The 26,124-nt window shown below is 39.9% G+C and overlaps 1 protein-coding gene across 2 annotated transcripts in view; it reads right to left on the bottom strand.

The window, feature by feature from the left end:
* Positions 1-8,647: 8,647 nt before the first annotated feature.
* The window catches only part of ZC4H2 (zinc finger C4H2-type containing), a 63,435-nt gene continuing 45,958 nt past the window's right edge, over positions 8,648-26,124 (bottom strand). Inside the window, exons 2-5 of one of the 2 annotated variants that reach the window (XM_032846908.1) lie at positions 14,140-14,311; positions 12,290-12,462; positions 11,246-11,408; positions 8,648-10,114 (exon numbers count right to left, since the gene is read on the bottom strand). In XM_032846908.1, the coding sequence (XP_032702799.1) occupies positions 10,001-10,114; positions 11,246-11,408; positions 12,290-12,462; positions 14,140-14,311 (622 nt within the window). In that variant the 3' untranslated portion in view covers positions 8,648-10,000. The remainder of the gene's footprint in view (positions 10,115-11,245; positions 11,409-12,289; positions 12,463-14,139; positions 14,312-26,124) is intronic. The other variant, XM_032846909.1, reaches the window with a different exon arrangement.

Here is a 26,124-nt window from a genome sequence, read left to right as displayed (position 1 = left end):
GAAACCAGAACAGTAGAACAGAATAAGGGAACTAGAAGCTGGTTCTCTGAAAGAATTAATAAGATTGATAAGCCCATAGACAAAATTTTCAAAAGGAAAAGAGAAAGGACCCAAATTAATACAATCATGAATGGAAAAGGAGAGATCACAATCAACACCAAAGAAATAGAAACAATTTTAAGAACACATTATAAGCAAATATATGCCAACAGATTAGGCAATTTGGAAGAAATGGATGCATTTCTGAAAACTTACAAACTACCAACTCTGAAACAGGGAGAAATAGAAGATCTGAACAGACCCATAACCAGCAAGGGAATTGAAGCAGTAATTAAAAACTTACCAAAAACAAGAGTGCAGGGCCAGTTGGCTTCACAGGGGAATTCTACCAAGCATTTAAAGAAGAAATAATACCTATTCTATTGAAGCTGCTTCCAAAAATAGAAATGTAAGCAAAACTTCCAAAGTCGTCTATGAGGCCAGAATTACCCTAATCCCAAAACCACACCAAGACCCCTCAAAAAGAATTACAGACCAATATCCATGATTAAAATGGATGCCAAAATTCTCACCAAATTATTAGCCAATAGGATACAACAGTACATTAAAAGGATTATTCAACACAACCAAATGGGATGTATTCCTGGGATAAAAGGGTGGTTCAAATTTGCAAATCAATCAACGTAATACATCACATTAATAAAAGAAAGAACAAGAAGCATATGAATCTCTCAATTGATGCAGAGAAAGCATTTGACAAAATACACCATTCTTTCTTAATTAAAACTCTCTACAACATAGGGATAGAGGAAACATATCTCAATATCATAAAAGCCATCTATGAAAAGCCCACAGTAAGTATCATTCTCAATGGGGAAAAACTGAGAGCTTTTCCCTTAAGATCAGGAACAGAATAGGGATACCCACTCTCACCATTACTGTTCAACATAGTACTAGATGTCCTAGCCTAAGCAATCATACAACAAAGAGAAATAAAAGGCATTCAAATTTTCAAAGAAGTCGAACTCCCTTCACAGATGACATGATATTTTATGTGGAAAACCCAAAACACTCCACCACAAAATTTCTGTAACTCATACAAAAATCCAGCAAAGTGGCAGGATATAAAATCAAGGCACAGAAATCAGTTGCATTTCTATGTACTATAATGAAACAGAAGAAAGAGAAATTAAGGTACCAGTCTCATTTACAACTGAACCAAAAACCTTAAGATACTTAGGAATAAACCTAACCAAAGAGGTAAAAGATATGTGTCCTATAAACTACATAAGACTTATGAAAGAAATTCAGGAAGAAACAAAGAAATGGAAAAACATACATGTTAAGGGACTGGAAAAAAATATTGTTAAAATTTCTATGCTACCCTAAGCAATTTACATATTCAATGAAATCCTTATTGAAATAACATCAACATATTTTTTCACAGAGCTGGGGCAAATAATCTTAAAATTTGTATGGAACCAAAAAGACCAGAATAGCCAAAAGAATGTTGAAAAAGAAAGCCAATGCTGGCGGCATCACAATGCCTGACTGTATATATTACAAAGCTGTGGTCATCAAGACAGCATGGTACTGGCACAAAAAGAGATACATAGATCAATGAAAAAGAATAGAGAGCCCAGATATAGACTCTCAACTCTATGGTTAACTGATCTTTGACAAAGCAGGAAAGAATATTAAACAGAAAAAAAAAAGACAGTCTCTTCAATAAATGACACTGGGAAAACTGGAATGCAGAAGAATAAGACTGGACCATTCTCTTACATCATACAAAAAGATAAATTCTAAATGGATGAAAGGCCTGAATGTGAGACAGGAATCCACCAAAATCCTAGAGGAGAACACAACCAGTAACCTCTTTGACATTGGCTGCAGCAACTTCTCTTAAGACACTATCTAAAGGCAAGGGAAAAAAAGCAAAAATGAACTATTGGGACTTCATCAAGTTAGAAACCTTCTGTACAGCAAAGGAAACAGTCAACAAAAGTAAAAGCAATGTATGGAACTAGAGAAGATGTTTGCAAATGACAAATTTGCAAATGACAAACTTATAGCTAAAGGGCTAGATCTATAAAGAACTTCTCAAACTCAACACCAAAAGAACCCCAAATAATCCAGTCATGAAATGGCCAGAAGACATGAACAGACACTTCTCCAAAGAAATGTCTCCAACAAACACATGAAAAAATGTATCACATAATTTTCCATCAGGGAAATACAAATCTAAGACACAATGAGATACCACCTCACACCAGTTAGAATGGCAAAAATTACCAAGGCAAGAAAAAATAAATGTTGGAGAGGTTGTGGAGAAAGGGTAACTCTCTTACACTGTTGGTGGGAATGTAAGCTGGTACTCGGAGAAACAGTATGGAGGTCCCTCAGGATGTTAAAAGTAGAGCTACCATATGACCCAGCAATTGCACTACTGGGTATTTAACCCAAAGATACAGATGTAGTGAAAAGAATGGGCACCTGCATCTCAATGTTTATAGCAGCAATGTCCACAATAGCCAAACAGTGGAGGAAGCCAAGATGCCCTTCAACAGATGAATGGATAAAGAACATGTGGTTCATATATGCAATGAAATATTACTCAGCCATCAGAAAGGATGAATACTTACCATTTGCATAGATACGGATGGAACTGGAGGGTATTATGCTGAGTGAAATAAGTCAAGCAGAGAAAGACAATTATCATATGGTCTCATTCATATGTTGAATATAAGAAATAGGGCAGAGGAGATTATGCTGAGTGAAGTAAGTCAAGCAAAGAGAGTCAATTATCATATGGTTTCACTTATTTGTGGAGCATAACAAATAACATGGAGGACATGGGGAGATGGAGAGGAGAAGGAAGCTGAGGGAAATTGGAAGGGGAGGTGAACCATGAGAGACTATGGACTCTGAAAACAACCTGAGGGTTTTGAAGGGTCGGGGGGTGAGAGGTTGGGGGAACCAGGTGGTGGGTATTAGGGAGGGCATGTATTGCATGGAGCACTGGGTGTGGTGCAAAAACAATGAATACTGTTATGCTGAAAAGAAATAAAAAAAAAGAAATAGGGCAGAGGACAATAGGGGAAGGGAGGGAAAACTGAATGGGAAAAATCAGAGAAGGAAACAAACAATGGGAGACTCTTGACTCTGAAAACAAGATTGAGGGTTGTGGAAATGTAGGTGGGTGGCAGAATGGAGTAATTGGGTGATGGGCATTAAGGACATGTGAGGTGATGAGCAATGGGTTTTTCTAGCAACTTATGAATCATCGGACATTATATCAAAACTATTGATGTTCTAGATGTTGGTTAATTGAATTTAAATAAAAAAACCAAATACCATTGTCATTTTTTCACAGAACTGGAAACAACAATCCTATAATTTGCATGGAAATAGAAAAGACTGAATAAGAAAAGTAAAGTTGAAAAGGAAAACCAAAGCTGGAGGCATCAGAATTCCCCACTCCAAGTTGTATTTCAAAACTGTAATCATAAAGAGTATATGGTACTAGGACAAAGACCAACCCACAGATCAATAGAATATAATTGAGAACCCAGAAATGGACCCTGAACTTTATGGTGAACTGATCTTCAACAAAGCAGGAAAGAATATCCATTGGCAGAATGAAAGTCTCTTCAACAAAAGGTGCTGTGAAAATTGGACAGCCACATGCTGAAGAATGAAACTAGACCACTGTACACCATACACAAAAATAAACTCAAAATGGATTAAATACCTAACTGTGAGACAGTAATCCATCAAAATCCTAGAGGAGAACATGGGCAGCAACCTCCTTGACCTACAGTGGAACAAATTTTGCAAGACATGGCTCAAAATTCAGGAGAAACAAAAGGAAAAATGAACTATTGGGACTTCATCTAAATAAAAAGCTTTTGCAGAGCAAAGAAACAATAAAAAATTCTAAAAGGCAACCTATGTAATAGGAGAAGATATTTACAAGTGGTATATCAGATAAAGGGCTAGTATTCAAGATCTGTAAAGATCTTATGAAACTCAACACCCCCAAAATAAGTAATCCAGTAAAAAAATGAGCAGAAGACATGAACAGAAATTTTCCAAAGAAGCCATTAAAATGGCCAACAGACACATGAAAAAATGGTCAATATCTCTTGGCATCAGGGACATGCAAATCAAAACCACAATGAGATACCACTCACACCAATCAGAATTGCTAAAATTAAGAACTTAGGAAAAAACAGATGCTTGTGAGGATGGGGAGGAAGGGGATCCCTCTTACAGTGTTTTTGGGAATGCAAACTGGCACAGCCACTCTGTAAAACAGAATGGATGTTCCTCAAAAAGTTAAAAATAGAGCTATACCATGACACAGCATCTGCAGTACTAGGTATTTATCCACAAGGTAGAATCAGTAATTTGAAGTGGCACCTGCACCCCAATGTTTATAGCAGCAATGTCCACAATAGCCAAAATATGGAAATAGCCCAGTTGTCTATCGGAAGATGAATGGATAAAGATGTCATTCATATAGATATGAATTTCATATATATATATATATATATATATATATATAATGGGATGTCATTCATATATAAGTATATATATATATATATATATACACACACATATATATGCATGTATGTGTGTATATATATGTGTGTATATATATATACATATATGTGTGTGTGTATATATGTGTGTATATATATATACATATATATATATATGTAATGGGATGTCACTCAGAAATCAAAAAACAAAATCATGCCATTTGCATGGACATCAGTTGAAGTAGAAGGTGAAGTGCTAAGCGAAATAAGTCAGTCAGAGAAAGACAAATACCACACAATTTCACTCATATGTGAAATTTCAGAAACAAAACAGCTCAACACAGGGGAAGGGAAGGAAAAACAAAATAAGAGAAAATAGAGAGCAAGGCAAAGTGTAAGAGATGCTGAACTCTAGGAAACAGACTGAGGGATGCTGGAGGGAAGATTGGTGGGCAGAAGGCAAAATCGGTGATGGGCATTAAGGAGGGCATTAATGTAATGAACCTTTGGTGTTATATGCATCTGATGAATCACTAAATTCTACCCAATCACTAAATTCTAAACCAAGAATATAGCATATGTTAACTAAATTGAATTTAATTAAATAATTTATATTTAAAAATTTGTGTTTAAATATAAATTAAAAATTTATTTTTTAAAAAAGATAGCTAAAATTAACAACTGAAGAAACAACAGATTTTGGCAAGGATGCAGAGAATGGAGAGCCCTCTTACACTGTTTGGGGGGGGAATGCAAACTGGTGCAGTATGGAGGTTCCTCAGAAAGGTAAATTGGAACTACCATGTGACCCACAAGTTGCCCTACCTGGTATTTAACCAAAGGATACAAAAATAGTGATTCAAAGAGGTAAATGCACCACAGTGTTTACAACAACACTATCCATAGTAGCCCAAATATGGAAACAGCACAAATATCCACCAATGGTTGGGTGGATAAAGATGATGTGGTATATACATTTAATGGAATATTAGCCATAAAAAAGGAAATCTTGCCATTTACAATTACATGCATGGAACTAGAGTGTATTATGCTAATCAAAATGAGTCAGAGAAAGAAAAATACTATGATTTAACTCATATGTGGAATTCAAGAAACAAAACAGATCAAAATAGGGGAAAGGAAGGAAAAATAAAATACGATAAAATTAGATAGGGAGGTAAATCCTAAGAGACTCTTAGGTATAGGGAAAAAAAATCATGTTTGCTGGAGGGGTTGTGGGTGGGGGGATGTGGTAAATGGGCTTTAGGCATTAAGGAGGGCACTTGAAATGAGCATTGGGTGTTAAATTCAAGCCATAAATTACTAAATTCTACCCCTGAAACTAATACTACATTATGTGTTAACTTGAATTTTAAGTCAAATTTTGAAATTTAAAAAAATGAAATATGGTAAGAAAACACAAAACTTCAAGTTAAAAAAAATCATCCCCACTGTGTCAAAAATGTAAAGAAGTCCTCAGACCGGGTTATTCCAAGACTGGAAGACCTGAGTTCTAGTTGTGGTTTTAGTTGCTCTTAAGTTGCTTTGTGACATTGGTCAAGTCCGTTCCCTTCTCTGGGTCTCATCTTTAAAATATGGATGATAATAATACATGCAGTACTAGCAGTACAGGGTATTAACATAAGTATATAAGCATCAAATGAGAATGCTGAAAAGGTGCTTGAAGTGTAAATAATTTTACCATGCAATTAACTTCCTTTACTCTCCTCCTTCTCAAACTTTTTTTTTCTTTTTTTCATTTTTTTAAAGACTTTATTTATCTGAGTGTGAGAGGGAGAGATCATAAGCAGGGGGAAGTGTAGGGGGATCAGGGAGCCTGATGTGGGACTTGATTCCAGGACTCTGGGATCATGACCTGAGCTGAAGGCAAACACTTAACTGACTGAGACACTCAGGTGCCCCCCAAATTTTCTCTCTTGTCCATCCCCATTGTCTTCTTATTTCACTCTGTTTTTAATTCCCTCTCTTTTCTTCTTCATTTTGCTTTAAGCAGGTCTCAGACTTCCTGCCAGTAGTGTAGTTAGGTAGAAGGAACACAGCCTTAGAGTAAGAGGGACCTGGGCTGTGCATTTTTCTTAGTTGTTGGGCAATTAATTTACCTCTTTGAGCCACAGTTTCATCATTTATAAAATGGGCACAAATAACACCTTCCTTGCAAGGTTGTTGGAAATTGTGGTAGATTGTCTGCAGATATGGCCAGCAATTCCTCCCATCTCTGACAAGCATGTAGCCCTTCCCATTAGGATATTCCCTACTTCTTAAATCTGGGTTAGCTGTGTGACTTGTTTAGATTGTTATAGTGCAGAAGCAGTATTGCTATATCACTTCTGGTCTTATGCCACAAAAGGCTTTGTTTTTTACCCTTTGGAAGCCTGGCACCACATGAAAAAATATGACTAATCTACTTAGAAGAGAGGCCAAAAAGAGAGGAGGCTGTGGAAGATAAAATACTAACAAGGCATGCGGGAAGACTGGGCAGCCCAGCTGAGGTGCCAGACATGAGAGTGCCAACATAATGGATCTTTCAGACCTAGCCAAGCTGTCTGAGGCAACATCACATGTAATATAAATAAGATATTCCCAGTAAGTCTTGTACAAATTGCAGATCACGAGTGGCTTTAAAGCCACTAAGTTTTGGTTTGTTTCACAACAATAGATAAATGAACCAAGGAAACTAAATAAGGTAGTAGAACCCCACTTGGTGGCTAACAGGTGTAGATGCTCAACACATGATTGTTCCTTCCCATTCAGAAGCATCTCTGGGAAATGGCTGATCTATTTAGTGATGTGAAAATTGACTTTTAGAATTCACACATCTGACCTCCAGTGTCCAAGGATGCAGAGCAATTAACCACCTCTCATAAACTTATAGGGACCTACTGAGGCCTATACTGGTTAGGATATACCCCCAGTCACACAGCTGAATGTCCTCCCTTTGCCCACAGTGAGCCCAGGCCACCTCAAAAGCATGCTCATAGATGAACAAAATCTGGGGTGATGACGTAATATCAGGTAAGAAAAATAGTATTTCTTTGACTAGTCATTCAATGATCTGAAGGAAATTAACACTTATGGAGTACTTACTATGTACCTAACATCTCTTACAATAGCCCCAGAAGTGGGTATTATTATATTCTTCATTTTCCCGATGAGGACACTGAGGTACAGAGGCATTTTGGTCAGCTAATGGGTTACTGGGAAGCTATGGGGACTACTTAATGTACAGCATGTTAATTAGGGAGGCCTTGGAATTAACACTTGTAGAGGAGAAACATTAGAGGAGGCAAGGTTGAGCAGAGGGTGCTGATGAACTACAGTCCAGTCTTAATGGAAACCTCAGTCCACCCTATGGAGAACTCTGAAACTAGGATGGTCTTGCTCTGAAACTAGAATGGTCTTTCACTGTTGTTCCCTATTGTATCTCTATGGGGAACCAGGCCATTGTATTCCTGCATCAGTCACTGGATTCCTAGACCTTAATTTCTAGCTTAGTTATTTCAACTACTCCTATCATCAAGCCATCCCAAAAGGGAGAAAGGCTTAAAGAAATAAAGTGATCATAGAGAAAAGTAGAAACATATGGGCTCTAGAATCAAATCTGGATTCAAATCTTGAAATTTCTCTTTAGTTCTTTAAAGCCCAGTTACTTTACCAGTTATTTAACTTATTTATTTATTTATTTATTTATTTATTTATTTAAGTAATTATGTATGTATGTATGTATGTATGTATTTCTTTATTTAAGTTATTTAGTATCTTACCAGTTATTCAACTCTGGGCAAGTTATTTAATTTCTCTGAGCTTCAGTTTACCTTTTTGGGAAATGGTAATAAAAATACTTAGCTTGAAAGATTGTTTTAAAAATTAAATACAATCATGTACATAAAACATCTTGCAGAGACGTGGCACACTGTAAATAGTGAATAAATGAGAATTATAACAATAATAAATTATTGTGCACTGGTATGTTTGGTTCCCTTACTTACAGGGTTGAGTGAGTAAAAGTTAAGAGCTACCCAGAAGGGGGAGAAGTCATTGTATCTTTTATATTACTTGGTACTTATAGACAATTGTCAGCATTCACTCCAATGAACAAATGTTTATTTAAAAGAATTTGTACAGACATAACACTCTTATTTTCAAAGAGTGGAGGAACTTTTTATAGTATGAATAAAAAAACCACTGTGGCAACTTAAAACTACAGTTAAAAAAGGAAGGGAAATTACCCCCTTTCCCCAGTCAGGGACTGAGACTTGGATCTAAAGACAACCCCCATCTCTGTCCTTTAAGTCTGAGAGTGACTTGACTAGAGATCTGATTTTGGTAGAGAGGAGAACTGTAGGGCCTGGGGAGTCCTGTGCCTTTTCTTTTATAAGGGAAGGCCACCAACAGAATCTATTGGAAAGGGGATAGCCTGCAGCTGACCTGAGCTGAGGCTACCTTACAGAAGAGGGCAGACCCAAGAGAGGGAGAGATGAATGGAAGGGAAGTCCCACCCTTTTATATATGTAAAATGGTTGGCACTCACTTGAATCTCAACTCATGCCTCTAACCCCTAAGATATATCATTGAGTAAATGCCAGAATAATGGTTTTGAACAAAAATGGTTTTGAACATTTGGTAAAACAGATGTGCTGGGCCCTTCTCATCCTAAGGTTTCCTTACAGTAGAGCCCAATGATTTAGGCAGCAAGTTATTTAGGACTTGCAGAGGGGACGTGGCTCCCTGATTCCACTGTAGGGAACTTCTGCCAATGATTTGAAAAATGAAGGTAATGGGAAAGGCCTGCAGGCCTCAGGATCTCTGGACACACAACCTGTATTTGAGAACTTTAGCATATCTGGGAGATTGGTATGGAAGTGAACTCCATAATAACAGCCAAGCCTCCCAAATGAATGAAAAGGAGGGCTTGTCCAACTTTCCTCTGGGCCTTGCTTAGATGAGATGAAATTAGGGGGCATATGAGGAAGATATATACACCAAGTCTACTGGAAAGTCCAGCAAGAAGACTGTTGTCCCTTCAGAGCCTAAGGCAAAAGTACAGGGAGGGGGCACACTGGAGCCTTCACCTGAAACAAGGTCCTCTTCCAGCCCTCAACCCTTAGGCCCCAGGCCTCAGACACAAGAGGCAGAGAATCACATCTGGGCCTTCTGCCCTTCCCTCAGCTTCAAACAAGGGCAGGGATTGAAATGTGGGTGGGAGAGAAGGGCTCATCAGATACACTGTCACTGGCACCTGAACCATATCTCTTCTTAAGTCAGAAACCCCAAGAGAAGAAAGAAATAAGAGCAAAGTGAGAGGGGTTGTGCTTCCATCACATCAAATAGGAAACTCAGTAGAGGTGGGGTAGGGTGGTTTCAAATCAGGACATTAATCACTCTGGCCAAGAGGAAGGGTTATGGTAGCAGAGCTCTATGTGTTCTCCATTTCTTCATTCATCCTGCTTCCGTTTTGGCTTTTTGGGGTTCCGGGACCGGCTCTTGGCTTTGCACAGAGGACATATAGGTGCATTTCGATGAATTTGTTGATGACATGACAAGCAGGCCTGGTGGAAGAACACAGGATAAATAAAGTCAGTAATTAGATTCTTCTAGTCAATGGTTCAGCCTTCTGATCCCCAAGGGTCCAGAAAGAAATTATGACTTCCCAACAGGAAGAGATTACTACTACTTCTCAACAAGTGAGACCCAAGTAAAGAGATCAGTGCCAGATGTAAGGGAAGTAAAGGCTATAAGGAGATGAGGGTCAAAGAGAGTTACTGAGGTAAAATATTCAGAATTTGGAAATAAGGCAAAATGAGAATTACATAGCATTTTAACATTATATTGGAACATGGACCAATAGGCCCTATTAAGGATTATTTAATTCTCTAGGATAGGTATCAGTAAACTTTCTATGCAAATGCCAGGAGAGTAAATATTTTAGACTTTTCAGATTATATTGTGTTAGTTGCAACTACTCAACTATAATTGTTCTACATGAAAGAAGTTACAGATAATACATAAACACAAAAAACATGTGTGTATGCCAGTAAAACTTTATTTACAAAAACTGGGAACAAGTCAGACTTGGCCTGTGGGTTTTAGTTTGCTGACCCCTGCTCTAGGAGACTGTCCCTTTGTTTGACTATTTACTATTGATCAGGGCCCAAACTGTGATTTATGCTAATAAGCTACAAATGGTTTTTGCCCAGTAGAAATGCAGAATATTTCTGTTCCAAAGAAAAGATAATCACAAAGATTACAGTTTATTGCCCTGTAGGACATCAACCAGTTCTGTATTTAATTTTGCAAACTTAGTTCAGCATTCCTTTCCTTTTCTTACTATATAGTTATCTGTTTCTCAAATGCTTTTGGAACCAGTTTTGTAATCCTGCTGACTACTTCATTAACAACACATTGTCACTATATATTTGCACAGTTCTTATTTCTAACTTTTAAAAATTATGCTTAGGAGAGCCACCAACTTTCCCGCATTGTAGCCTCTTAGGGAATATCAAACAATAAAACCAGATGGTCTGCTATAGCACGTATACACCAACTCTTCCTCTGTGTCCCAAGCAAAGGCTACCTTAGAAAGGCACCAAATTGGTAACTACAAAGCCCCAGTCCTAGCCTTCCATGGGGCTCCATGAAGATACTTTGCTTCCTCCACAACCCCTAGCCAGATCACTTACCTTCATAGGTGGGGGCTGCTGCCTAAAGGTGGCTGTCTGCCGAGTGTCCTGCTTTCTAGCCACTTGGAGTTGCTGGGCAGCAGCGGCTGCAGCGGCCAGAGACTCAGGGATGGGGGGCTCCTGAGGCTCCGTCTGCCACTCCGCTTTCTGCTTCTCAAAGTAACTTTGGAGATGAAAGACATTAGCTGGATCATTCTGAAAGCAAGGATAACCTTGCCCCTCTTAAAGACTCCATGCCACAGAACCAAAGGGGTTGGACTGTGACTCACTATAGAAAGTTTCTGCACACTCCCCAGGACAAGGTTCTTCTCATTGGGTATCTGGGCCATTGTCTGCTGGGAAGGGTAATCTTCCTCCTCGGTTTTGACAGATCCAGAAAATAAAGACTACCAGGGCTAGCAAAGTCCTTAAAGGGCATTTGCCTACTGTTCATCCCATGAACCCTTACAATAGTCTCATTAAGTATCCTCAGGCATTTGTTGACATACTTCTAGGAATATGATGCTCATCACTTTTACAGGCAGCCTGCCCTACTTTAAGGAAGTGTGCTTCCTTCTACTGAATTGAACTCTCTCTGTAAGATTAGTGTAGTTCTTAATTCTGGGTCTTTAAGATGAAGCTCCAGGCTAGCCCCTGAAGACCATAAATGCCCAGCCTTCTATGTTTTCAAAGGTTTCTAGACACCTCTGTTAGACCTTGACTTGCGAGGTGACCTCTTGAGTCACACGCGCGTGCACGCGCGCACGCACACACACACACACACACACAGAGTCATAGACACAGTCTTGTGTTATCAAAATTGCACAAAGAATTTTAAAAATTACCTGGTAATACTAGTCTAAGCATCCTAACTTTGATACACAGAGACTTGCCCAAGGTCATAAAATGAGTCCGTAACTAACAGGCCTGAAGCTAGGACTGGGTTACATGACTTTTAAATAAGGCTTTATGTGTATATATGCCCCTCTGTATTTTTGTGTGTGTATGTGTTTGTGTGTGTATGTGTTGTGTGTAAGTTATAGGGACAGGAAATAGGCAGCTTACTCCAAGGAGAGCTTCTCCTCCTCTTCACATAGGTCAGGGAGCCTCTGCAGGCCTAGAGTCATGCGTAGGGCATCAACATGTTCCTTCAGTGGCTTATACTCATCATGTAGCCGCCGGGTAGACTCTAGCAACTTATTTAGGTCATTCTCAGACTGTTTGATGGTGTTTTCCATCTGGAACACAGAGTGAGGTAGATACAGAGAAAAGACACTATCATTCTCTGCAAGGCTCTACAGCTAAGTGAATAAAATAGCCCAGGCCCCAGATCCAGACCAATCTATGGTCAAGTCCTTCATTTGCCATGTATTTATTCTATGTGGCTCTTGTCAAGCCTTAGTTTTTTTTTTTCATCTTTATAATGATGATAACAATAGTTTCTACATCTCTAATCCAGACTGATTTGAGTAAACAGGGAATATTCTCTATTGTCTCTGTGATCTGAGAAACAATAAACTTGAGAAAACTCACTGCCTGGATTGGAAAAAGAATAATAGTATCTACCTCATACAGATCTTATAAAGATTCAGTGATTGAATTTATATAAAGCTCTCAGTAAAGGGGCCACTGCAGAGTAAACTCTCAATAAATGTTAGTCATTATTCAAATATAGCACCTTAAATGAGCACTTAAGAGTTCATTTAGTCCATCCCACCATCATTTTACTGATCAGAGAATTGAAACTCAGAAAGAAGAAGCTTAAGAAACTTACCCAGAGAAATGCTTCTTAGGGGGAAAGCATAGACAAAGACACAGGGCTTAAGCTTCCAAGGCTGGTTTTCAAAATGTAGTCGCCAAATCAGCAGCATTAGCATCATCTGGAAACTCATTAGGAATGTAAATTCTTAAGCATGGCCCCAGACATATAGAAATAAGAAATCCTGGGGTAGAGTCCAATAATCTATGTTTCAGGAACCTTTTCAGGTGAACTGGATTCATGCTTAAGTTTAACTTCCACTGGCTTAGATTTTCAGCCCCTTTGTGGCTAATATTTTGTTATTTGTATTGGATTTGTATACTCTGTTAGCTGGCAGCAGCTCATGAAACCCTGGAATCCTCTGATCTTATGATAGAAAATACCAAGTACCTACTATCCAAATCATTGTCATATTTCCTTTAAGATCCCAGGCTTGACAATGTGAGGAAATAAGTATTGCCATAGAAATAAATTTTCCAAGAATAGAAACAACTTCTTCAAATGTAATTTCTAAAAAAAAAAAAAATGTTTCTCATTGTCTTAGGCTCTAAGGATTGGAGAGGACTTTATAAGTCAACACCTCCATCTTTCCTCCTGGTGCATGAATTCTGTAGCCCAGACAGGTGATCATTCAGACTATCCTTGAATAACTCCAAAAATTGGGGAACTTATCACCTCAGCAGGCAGTTCCTTCCCCTGTTTCAGGTATCTCCAAAAAAGAAACTCTAATGAGGGGGCTACACTTTAGTAGGCTGACAAGGATTGTTTAGCTTACTTGGAAGATTTGGAGCCCTTTGAGCTAGACCTCAGAGGCAGCTGCTTGTTCTGTATTACTCCAAGGCTATCTCTCAACTCCCAGACTCCCAGGATAAGAGCACATTAGTGCTGAAAGAGACCTTAGAGGTGACTGAATCCCTGTCATAGTAAAGTGAGAAAATGGGGCCCAGGAGAAAAAGGGACTTGTCCAGTGATATACAGTCAATCAGTGACAGAGCCAGAGCTAGATTTCAGAACTCCTGGATTCTTCCATTCCATCATGGTCGATGCTTACTTCCCCAAGTTGGCCACAGCCACATCTCAAGCAGAGGCCATAGTACTCACTACTGTCTATTCCTCAAAGGGCCCAGAGGTAGGCTTTGGGAAGCCATCCACATACCACGTTGATATCAGCATGGATCAGTCGGAGTTCCTCCACATGGGCCATCTTCTCCTGTAGCAGCAGGTCCATCTCCTGCTTATATTCCTTCAGATGCCTCTCCTCTGATTCAAGGGCCTCAAACTCAGCCTTCAAACGTGACTTGATCTTCTCCATCTGCAGAGTCTTGTTCCTACAATTACCAAAAAGCAAGAAACAGACCAGCAGGAAAAGAGGAAAATGGGAATGGAGTATGGACTTAGGCCCTGAGCCAAGTCTATTTATCTAAGCCACCTTTCTAAGCCTTTTTTTCTCTAGGCAGATCTAACCTGAAGCCTCCCCCAAACGTAGATCCTTTATTCTAAGATTGAAGGTCAGTGGGTCTCAAAAGGGGATAATTTTATGGTTTTTGTTATTAGACTGATTCAAGAGAAAGCACTATTGGCATGTAGTGGGCATGGGCCAGAGATGCTAAACAGACTCTCAGTGCACAGGAAAGTCCCACACCACAAACATCTCCCACCCAAGATGCCAAACATGACCCTTGAGAAACTTTTAAAGGAGCATTGTCCATTAAATTTTCTACAATGATGGGCTTTATGCCCGTGGACGCCGCCGAGTAAGCATCGTTAAAGTCTCCCCTCCCATCCCCGTCATGTCTAAGTCAGAATCTCCCAAAGAGCCTGAACAGCTGTGGAAGCTCTTCATCGGAGGTCTGAGCTTTGAAACAACTGATGAGAGTCTGAGGAGCCATTTTGAGCAATGGGGAACACTTACAGACTGTGTGGTAATGAAAGACCCAAACACCAAGCGCTCCAGAGGCTTTGGGTTTGTCACATATGCCACTGTGGAGGAGGTGGATGCAGCCATGAATGCAAGGCCACACAAGGTGGATGGAAGAGTTGTGGAACCAAAGAGGGCTGTCTCAAGAGAAGATTCTCAAAGACCTGGTGCCCACTTAACTGTGAAAAAGATTTTTGTTGGTGGCATTAAAGAAGACACTGAAGAATATCATCTAAGAGATTATTTCGAACAGTATGGGAAAATCGAAGTGATTGAGATCATGACTGACCGAGGCAGTGGCAAAAAGAGGGGTTTTGCTTTTGTAACATTTGATGACCATGATTCTGTAGACAAGATTGTCATTCAAAAATACCATACTGTGAATGGCCACAACTGTGAAGTAAGGAAAGCGCTCTCTAAGCAAGAGATGGCTAGTGCTTCATCCAGCCAGAGGTCGAAGTGGTTCTGGAAACTTTGGTGGTGGTCGTGGAGGTGGTTTTGGTGGGAATGACAACTTTGGTCACAGAGGAAACCTCAGTGGTCGAGGTGGCTTTGGTGGCAGTCGAGGTGGTGGTGGATATGGTGGCAGTGGGGATGGCTATAACGGATTTAGTAATGATGGAAGCAACTTTGGAGGTGGCAGAAGCTATAATGATTTTGGCAATTACAACAATCAATCCTCAAATTTTGGACCCATGAAAGGAGGCAATTTTGGAGGCAGAAGCTCTGGCCCTTATGGTGGTGGAGGCCAATACTTCGCCAAACCATGAAACCAAGGTGTCTATGGTGGTTCCAGCAGCAGCAGCAGCTACGGCAGTGGCAGAAGGTTTTAATTACTGCCAGAAAACAAAGCTTAGCAGGAGAGGAGAGCCAGAGAAGTGACAGGGAAGCTACAGGTTACAACAGATTTGTGAACTCAGCCAAGCACAGTGGTGGCAGGGCCTAGCTGCTACAAAGAAGACATGTTTTAGACAATACTCATGTGTATGGGCAAAAAAACTCGAGGACTGTATTTGTGACTAATTGTATAACAGGTTATTTTAGTTTCTGTTCTGTGGAAAGTATAAAGCATTCCAACAAAGGGTTTTAATGTAGATTTTTTTTTTTTGCACCCATGCTGTTGATTGCTAAATGTAATAGTCTGATCATGACGCTGAATAAATGTGTCTTTTTTTAAATGTGCTGTGTAAAGTTAGTCTACTCTGAAGCCATCTTGGTATACTACCCCAACAGCTTGAAGTTAGAATTCCTTCAGGGTGATGCCAGGTTCCATTCGAAATTTATTTGCAACCTGCTTGGGCACAGAAGCCATTGTCTCCACAAACCTTGGTGTAGTTGAACTGACAGTTAATGTGTTGTGACCTGGAGTTCACCATTAAAAGGTCACCCAAGCAAAGTCCTGGAGTTTATTTGGTTATTAATATGATTGTTGGCACATCCTATGCAATATTTCTAAATTGAATTATGGTATCAGATAAAATTATAGATGGGATTAAAGCTTGTGTATCATCCATTATCATGTGTAATCAATAAACGATTTAATATTCAAAAAATTTTTCTACAATGATGGAAATGTTCTATATCTATACTTTCCCATACACTAGGCACATGTAGATACAGGGTACTTGAAATGTGGCTAGTTCAGCTGAAGAATTGAATTTTGAATTTTATTTAATTTTAATTAATTTAACTTTAAACCATCACATGTGGTTAGTTGGACAGCACTGCTCTACAGGGTCCACTCCTCTCTTCCAGAAGAGGAAGGGTAATGGAAGAACTATAGTTCATTTCTTTTCCTAAAAAATAAAACCTGTATATGGTTGTTAAATCCCAATTGTATACGCTTTGGTTCAGTAATCGCACACCCATGAATTTATTCTAAGGAAATAATTAGAGGAAACAAAAAGTTAGTACACAGGAATATTCATTCTGGACTATGAGCAAAATTGCAATATGTAGGAAGCCATTAAAAGAATCACTATGAAGACTTGTGACATGGAAAATGTTGAAGATATACTCAATGAAAAAGTATATACAGTTAGGTTGAATTTTTCAAAGTATACATGCACAAAGTATACTGGCACAGTTTCAAAGACATTCAACACCATTTGAAGCCTGCCTAAATCAAAGAGCCACAAAGCTTTGGAAGGAGGCTCCTATAGAGCACATTGTTTTCCTCCCACTGGATCTCTGTGCTTTCTGGTTTTTAGGTACTGCCTAGCTGTTACCCATCACTCAGGTTTAGCATCTTCTGTCCTCTGCATCGGTACCTGGCTTTCACCTTTGCTCCAGCCCATCCCATGGGTGCTCTTGCTCTACACACTAGACACTGGCCTCTGGCTTTAGCCTGTTTTTGTCTTTAGTTTCTCTCTCCTGTGGATACTGCCTTAAGAGGTGACCATCAGTGGTGCAGAACCACAAAGAGTACTGTATTATGTGGATAGGGCAATGGGAGAAAATTTTTTCTTTATTCAAAACTTCTTTTCATGTTAATATTTTGTTACCTTAGAAAAGGGTAAAAACATTGGGTGTTATTATCCTATTTGTAAAAGAAAAAAAAAAGAAACTGAGGTTAGGGTATTAACTTGCCCAAGACCACAGAACTAGTAAATAGGATGTAAACACTTGAATGCAGGGCTCTCTAATGCCACCCACTATTCCACACTGCCTAAGTGGGGTTGCCCAGACTAAAGAGCATAAACATATTGAGGGTTCTTGGTATACTTGTTCAACTGTCTTGCAAAGGATGAAACTGACTTGTATTGGTCAATTAACTAACTATTTAGAGTCCCTCCTATCTAGACATCCATTTTCTTCCTCTAGATTACATGCAGAACAATCTGAACTTCACCTATCCTTATCCCAATTTACAGATAAGAAACTAATGAGATTCAAAGTGATACAGTATATCACACTAAGTCGTAGAGCCAGTTTGTGGCAGTGCTCACCCTACAACCTGTTTTTGTATTAAGCATAGCAATATTAGGAAGGGAACTCAAGCTTTAGATTCAGGCCTGGATATAAATCTGTGTCCTGCCCTTGACTGGTTATTTGATTTTGGAAAATAGTAATAACAGTTGTTATATGCAACTGATGAATTCTTGAACACTACAACTGAAACTCGTGATATACTACATGTTGGTTAATTGACTTTAACTTAAAAAGGGGGGGGAGAGGCAAGATGGTGGGAGAGTAAGGGACCTCAGTTCATCTAGTCCCTCATATTTAGCTGTATATCTATGAAACCATTCTGAACACACATAAATTCAGCCTGAGATGTAAGAAAATATATCTGAAGCTCTACAAATGGAAAAACAACAGCTTTTTGCAAGGTAGGAAGTGCAGAATCATGAATCTTCAGGAAATGTTGGAAGATAAAGAGACAGGGGATGGAGCCTCCATAAGCTGGCTACCAGAAGTGCAAAAATCAGAACCATTAGAAACCTTCTCCAGGGAGAGACATCCCTTTCTGAAAAGGGAACATGGATTAAAAGAGCAGAATTTTATGTGCATCACTGTGGTCTCAGGATACCAGGAAACAAAGAAAAACAGGGCTGCCTGATCTGAAAGAGTGTCCAAGCAGTGGAGTCGGAAAACTGGTTATGGTCAGTGAGCCCAGAAGGGACTCTCAGCTCCAGTTACCATAAACTGCAAGGCAGACCAGTAGGGAGACTGCTTTCTTCCTAAGCACCCTGAAAAAGACTGGGACATGTGGGCCATTTAACATCCCTGGGAGTGACAAAACAGCTGAGCCTATGACTGAGCAACAGCTCTCAGGGCAGTGGTGGTCCCAGAAAGGATAGTAGGATGGGCACCCAGCTGTGACCAGGGAGCAGTGAAGTTTGAAGCAGAGCATGCATGCAAGCTCCCAGTAGCTCACAGTTGCAAAGACACAAAGTGAAGTGTTGCTCATGGACCCTGGGGGCTCCACCCAGGATAATTGCAGTGCGGGCGAACGATGAGTCTGTGGGTTTGGTGAACACAGAAATGGAGATGGTTTGACTTGGAGGGTTTGCTAAAGAAGTATGGTTGACTTGAAGGGTTTACTGAAGAAGAGGGACCATGATCTTGCATCTCTGGGCCAGAGATCCTGGCACAGATGGTTTTGTTCTGACCTTCTGAAGAGGTGAAGAAAGTCACCAGGGAATAAAAGCCACACAGAGAACCAGCTAACCTTAAGCCCAACCCCTGACAAGGGGTGGGGTAATTCCACCCAAGCAAGACTGGAAAGCCAAAACAGCAGGCCCTTCCCCTTGAAGACAGATGGGAAGAACTGGTGAATGACAGGCTTATATATCTGACAGGACTGTAAAACTCCAGCACCAGGGGAAAACAATATATCGAGTTCCAGGTGTTTCCTCCCAAATCATTTATCCCTTAGTCTAAAATTTTATATTTCTTATTTTTATAAACATTTTCCCCATTGCAACTAGAGTCTTATTTTACCACCTTATATTTTTAAATCACTTTTTAACTTTTTTCCCCTCACATCCACATTTTATAGATTTATGCCTCACTCTAGTCCTTTTTTCACTATAGCCAAAATTCAATCAGGAACAAGATCACACTGCTTTGTCTACCCTATGAGATTATAGTATCTACCCTCCCCCCTTTTTATTGTTTTGGCTCATCTTGGGTTTATTTCCTTTTCTTTGATGACTTCAAACTACTCCACATTTTTTCCAGGGTGAATATGTCTTGGCTCATGGTTGATATTTTGGACTCTGTTCATTCACTCAGCCATCCTTCCCTGGGCAGAATAAAGGAAAGAACCAGAGGCAGTGTTCTCTGTAACAGAGCTAATTGATATGGCTATAAGCAAGATGTCAGAGATAAAATTCAGGATAGCAATCAAAAAGTTAATGGCTAGGCTTTAAAAAGCATAAATGAAAATACAGAATCTCTAAGGGTGGAAATAAGATCTAATGAGGCCAAACTATGCTATGAATGAGATGCAGTTTAAACTGAATGCTCTAACAGCTATGGTAAATGAGACAGAAGAGAGAATAAGTGATCTAGAGGACAGGCTGATAGAAAGGAATGAAGTGGAGGAAAAGAGAGAAAGACAACTAATTGCCCATGAAGGAAGGCTTCAGGAATTTAATAATGCCTTGAAACAAACCAATGTCCAAATTACAGGGATCTCAGAGGAGGTGGAGAGAGAATCTAGAAGGTCTATTTGAGCAAATCATTACTGAAAACTTCCCTAATCTTGGGAAGGAAATAAGCATTCATGTCCATGAGGCAGAGAGGACCCCTCCCAAAATCAATAAAAATATATGAACACTCTGACATATAATAGTGAAGCTTGCAAATCTTAGAGCCAAAGAAGCTATGCTGAGAGCAGCTAGGGAGAGATTTCTTATGTATGGAGAGAGGAACATCAGAATAACATCAGACCTAACCACGGAAACCTGGCAAGACAGAAAGAGCTGGAAAGATATATTCAGGGTACTAAATGAGAAGAACATGCAGCCAAGAGTACTTTATCCAGCAAGGCTCTCATTCAGAATGGAAGGAGAGATAACGAGTTTCCAGGACACTCAGAAACTGAAAGAATATGTGACAGCCAAGCCAGCCCTGCGAGAAATATGAAGAGGGACCCTGTAAGTGAAGACACAATCCACGAGTAATATAGACCAGAAATTTACACAGAAACAGGGACTTTGGGAGAGGGGGGCATGATGGTGACTGAGTGGAGGACCTCGTTTCATCTAGTCCCTCAAGTATAGCTGGATATCTATCAAACCATTCTGAATACACACAAATTCAACCTGAGATGTGAGTAGATTTATCTGGATCTCCACAAGCAGAAAAATGACTACTTTTTTTTGAAGTAGGAGGTGTGGAGCAAAAAAAAAAAAAAAAAAGTGAAACCCTTGGAAATCCACTCTAGTGAGAGGCACCCCCTTCTGAAAAGGGCACAGGGGGTGAGTAGGGCAGAATTCTAGGTGGACCGTTGTGGTTTCAGGGTTCCAGAAGACTCAGGAAGAATGGGAGAGCCTAAACCAAAGGAGTGTTTAAGCAATGGAGTAGGGGGACTGGTTGTGGTCAGGAAGCCCAGAGGGGGCTTTCAGCTCTGAACACCATAAACCGTGAGCCAAGCTGTTAGGAAGACCGTCCACTGCCTGACCATCCTGAAAAAGACTAGAAGGTACGGGCTGTCAAACATCTTAGGAGAGATATAGAACTGCTTGCACCCATGACAGGGACAGCTTTCAGGGCAGAGTGGCCTATGAGGAGACGCTGGGGCCACCCAGGGATGGGGCGGCACACAGTGTGATCTAGGAGCTGCAGAGGAGGGTGCACATGCGAGCCCACAGCTGCGGGCAGTTGTGGAGTCACATGGTGCAGAGGTGCTCACGGGTTCCCATGGCTCCCTTGGGAGAAGAGTACCTAGTGGGAATCACAGGATTCAGCAGTTTGGTACATAAAGACCTGCTCCTATGACTGGGCAACAGCATTCAGGGCAGTGTGACCCCCAAGGGACACTGGGGCAGCACACAATATAACCTGGGAGATGTGGAAGAGGGTGCATGTATGAGCCAATGGATGTTACCAATTGCAGAGTCACAAAGCAGAGATACTTGTAGGTCCCCATGACTCCCCTGGGAGAGGTGGGGTAGGCACGAATTGCGTGAGTGTGTAGAGTCTGGTACATGCAGCGGTGGAGAAGGATTGGCCTTGAGAATTTGATGGGGGTGAGGGGTGGACCTCAACATTGCAGCTCTGGGCCAGAGATTCCTGAAGGGCCACATTTGCTGTGACCCTCTAAAGAGAAGCAGAAAGACGACAGGGAACGAAAGCTATGCAGCCAACCCGTTCACATTAAGCTTATCCCCCTGATAAGGGATGGGACAACTTCAACCAGGAAAAGACTCCTGAGAAGCTAAGAAGCATACCCCTCATCCAGAAGGCAGATTATGAATGATGAGCTTACTTGCCACAATAATGTAAAATTCCAGTGCCAGAGGAAAATAATACAGGGAGCTCCAGGTGTTTCCTCCTGGCTTGCTCATATTTGACAAAAATTTTACATTTCGTTTTTAGTTTCTTTTCTTATTTTTTCTTTCCTTTTTTTAACCCTGCTTCCATTTCAAAAAGACTTGTATTTCCCAGCCTATATTTTTTAAGTCACTTAACTTTAATTTTCTTTCTCTATATTTGTTTCTATTTTTATTTTTATTTCTATAACTCTTATTTCTATTTTCTGTATATTTTTATAGATTTATGCCCCATATAAGCCCGTTTTTCACTCTATTCAATTTTATCTTGGTATACATGTAAGTTCTGATTTCTTTGCAATTTTGGGAAATAGTGTCTTCTAACACACTGACCAAAAATCAAGCAGGAACAGCTACACCCCCTGCTCTGTTCACATTGAGAGATTATAATCTTTCTCCCGATCCCCTCTTTATTTTTTCTCTTATCTCTTTTCTTTTTTATTGTTTTGGATCATCTTGGCTTTGGTGGCATATCTGTGGTAGTTTCTACCACTTCAGATTTTTTTGTAGGTGCATTTTGCTTTGGTTGTGGTTAATATTTTGGACTCTGTACATTCCCTCAACCATCCCTCAACAGAATAACTAGGAGGAGGAACTCCCAAAAAAGAAAAGAACCAGAGACGATGTGCTCTGCTACAGATCTAAGGGATATGGATACAAGCAAGATGTCACAGATAGACTTCAGGGTACCAATTATGAAGTCAACAGCTAGGCCTGAGAAAAGCATTAGCAACAAGAATCTCTAAGGGAAGAAATGAAATCTAATCAGGCCAAATTAAAAAATACTATGAATGAGATGCAGTCTAAACTGGATACTCTAACAGCCAGGGTAAATGACACAGAAGAACAAGTAAGTGATCTAGAAGATAAGCTGATAGAAAGGAAGGAAGCTGAGGAAGATAGGGATAGATAGCTAGAAGCCCATGAGAAAAGGCTTAGAAAGATCAATGGCACCATGAAACATTGCAATGTCAGAATTATTGGGATCCCTAAGGGGGTGGAGAGAGAGAGGGCTAGAAGATATATATGAGCAAATCATAGCTCAGAACTTCCTTAATTTGGGGAAGGAAACAAGCATTCTTGTCCAAGAGGCAGAAAGAACCCCTTCCAAATCAATAAAAACAGACCAACACCCCAGTATATAACAGAGAAACTTGCAAATCTTATAGGGACAGGAGCTATCTGGAGAGCAGTTAGGGGTAAGAGATTTCTGACATACAGAGGGAGGAACATTGAAATAACATCAGACATATCCACAGAGACCTGGCAAGCTGGAAAGGGCTGGCAAGACATAATCAGGGTACTAATGAGAAGAACATGCAGCCAAGAATACTCTATCAAGCAAGACTGTGATTCATAATGGACAGAGAGATAAAGAGCTTCCAGGGCAGGGAGAAACTGAAAGAATATGTGACCACCAAGCTGGCCCTGCAAGAAATATAGTGGAGAGTCTGTAAAAGAAGAATATAGACCAAAAATTTACAGAGACAATCTACAGAAATAGGGACTTTATAAGCAATATTATGGCACTAAATTCATCTTTTAATAGTTATTGTCAACATGAACAGACTGAAAGCTCCCATCAAACGGCACAGGGTTTCAGATCAGATAAAAAAGCAGGACCCATTCAATGCTGTTGTTTCCTTATTGATTTTCTCTTTGGATGATCTGTCTATTACTGAGAGTGGTGTGTTAAGATCCCCATCTATTAATGTATTTATATCAATATGAGTCTTTATCTTGATTAATAGTTGGCTTATGTAGTTGGCTGCTCCTGTATTGGGAGCATATATATTTACAATTGTTAGATCTTCTTGGTGGATAGACCCTTTAAGAATGATGTAGTGTCCTTCTGTATCTCTGACTACAGTCTTTAGTTTAAAATCTAATTTATCTGATATGAGAATCGCTACCCAAGCCTTCTTTGCAGGCCCACTGGCATGAAAGAGGCTTCTCCATCCCTTCACTTTCAGTCTGGATGTATCCTTAGTTTCAAAATGGGTCTCTATGTAGACAACATATGGATGGGTCCTGTCATTTTATCCAATCTGCAACCTTGTGCTGTTTTATGGGAGTGTTTAGGTGATTCACGTACAGAGTGATTATTGAGAGAGACGTTTTTATTGACACCATGTTGCCTGTAATGTCCTTGTTTCTAAAGATTGTCCCTGTAAATTTCTGTTCTGTGACACTCTTGTGTTCTTTCTTCTTCTATAGAACCCTTCCCCCTTAATATTTCTTGTAGTGCCAGCATGGTGGTCACATACTCTTTTAAACCTTGCCAGTCTTGGAAGCTCTTTATCTCTCCATCCATTTTGAATGTCAGCTTGCTGGAGAAGTATTCTTGGCTGCATGTTCTTCTCACTTAGTGCCCTGAATACATCTTGTCAGCCCTTTCCGGCTTGCCAGGTTTCTGTGGACAGGTCTGATGCTATTCTGATGGCCCTTCCTCTGTACATAAGGAATCTCTTCCCCCTAGCTGCTCTCAAGAGCTCCTGTCTAAAATTATGATTCATCAGTTTCACAATCAGGTGTCTCGAGGTCTTTCTAGATCCTATGACCTTGGGGGGTAGACCCTTTTGCCTCTAGGACATGAATGCTGGTTCTGGAACATTCTCCAGATTGGGACAATTTTCATGGAGAATTTGTTCAACCCTATCCTCTAGTCTTCTTTCTTTCTCCTCCCCCTCAGGGATTCTAATAATTCTGAATTTGGAACATTTCATGGCATCATTTATTTCCCTAATTCTGTTTTCATGGTTTCTCAGCTATTTGTTCCAGGCCTCCTCCTGATCCTTTTTCTCTATCAGTTTGTCCTCTAGATCACTAATTCTATCTTCTGCTTCAGTTATCCTAGCTGTTAGAGAATTTAGATTAGATTGGAACTCCTTGACAGCAATTTTAACTTCTTCCCTGGCGGCTTTCACTTCTGCCCTCATCGAGTCCATGTTGTCATTAATGGTTTTCTTCAACCTAGCCATTGCCTGGATAATTGTTACCCTGAATTCCCTTTCCAACATACTGTTTATGTCCATATCCAATAGCTGATGGAGAGGGCACAGTCTCTGAATTTTTCCTCTGTTGGGCATTCCTCCTCCTAATCATTTTGGTGAGAGAGGGCTGAGGGGATGTGTAGCTGAATGTATCAACTATGATCCAGCCAAGATGCACTCTGGAACGCTTTGAGCAATCAGGAGTCCCTGCCAAAAAGAAAGAAAAAGAGAGAGAGAGAGAGAGAAGAAAAAAAAAAACACAGAGAAGACTCAGACAGAATGGGCCCCAAAGGTAGGATTTATAAGGCATATGAACTGAAACAGACAAAGAAAAAGACTGACAAAAGTAAATGACAAGAAAAAAAGAACCCAGCCAAAATGAAGCCCAAGTATAAGATTTACATAATACCAGAACAAAAACAAATACACAGAAACACAGACAGAAGGAAAAGACAGGAGGGTGGTTATAAATCCTCAGTGTGGGCGAGGAAGGTTATTTTGATTCTTCCTGGGTGTATCTTGATATCTTTGTTAAAGGACTCAAATTTCCAGAGATAAAAGGGCATTAAAAGTGGTTTATATATAGGGGTAGTATTGATTAGGGAAAGAGGATTACCTTTAAGTTTTTCTCTAAATGAATATCAAGAGAAATAGAAAAGCAAAAGAAAAACACAGATATATGTCTCAAAAAAGTTCAAGTTCAAAAGTTATTATGGAATTTGTTGCATTGAACCTCTCATTATGATGGTAAATAGGCTAAAAATTAAAAAAAGAAAAATAATAAGAATAGTGTGAATGAATTTAAAAAATTAAAAATTAAAAATTAAATATTAAAAAAGTTGTATCTGAGAAATATACAGATTTTAGGGCAATACTCGGAGCTTAATATCTTCTTTTCCCTTAATATTGGGGTTTTACAGTTTTATGGGGACCCTGTGGTGGTTGTCCTCTCGTTTTCTTTGGCTGGCTTTCTGGGGGAGGGGCCTGCTGCACTGTTTTTCAGGCATCCTTGCTTGGGTTGAGTTCTCCTGCCCTCTAAGAAGGGGCTGAGCTCTGAGGAAACCGGCTTTTCAGGCTTTTGTTTTCTGGACGTTCCCTATACCTGTTTTTGTTTTTTGTTTTTTTCCTTTTTTCCCCCCTTGCTGGCCATTGTCAGTTCTTTGGAGGATTAGAGTAAAGCAAACTGCACCCAGACCTCCATTTCAGAAAGAAGCCTCAATCTGTTC

Source organism: Lontra canadensis, unplaced genomic scaffold, assembly GCF_010015895.1.
Source record: "Lontra canadensis isolate GAN:19392208 unplaced genomic scaffold, GSC_riverotter_1.0 scaffold183, whole genome shotgun sequence".
Classification (NCBI taxonomy): domain Eukaryota; kingdom Metazoa; phylum Chordata; class Mammalia; order Carnivora; family Mustelidae; genus Lontra; species Lontra canadensis.
This window is presented reverse-complemented; position numbering and strand designations above follow the sequence as displayed.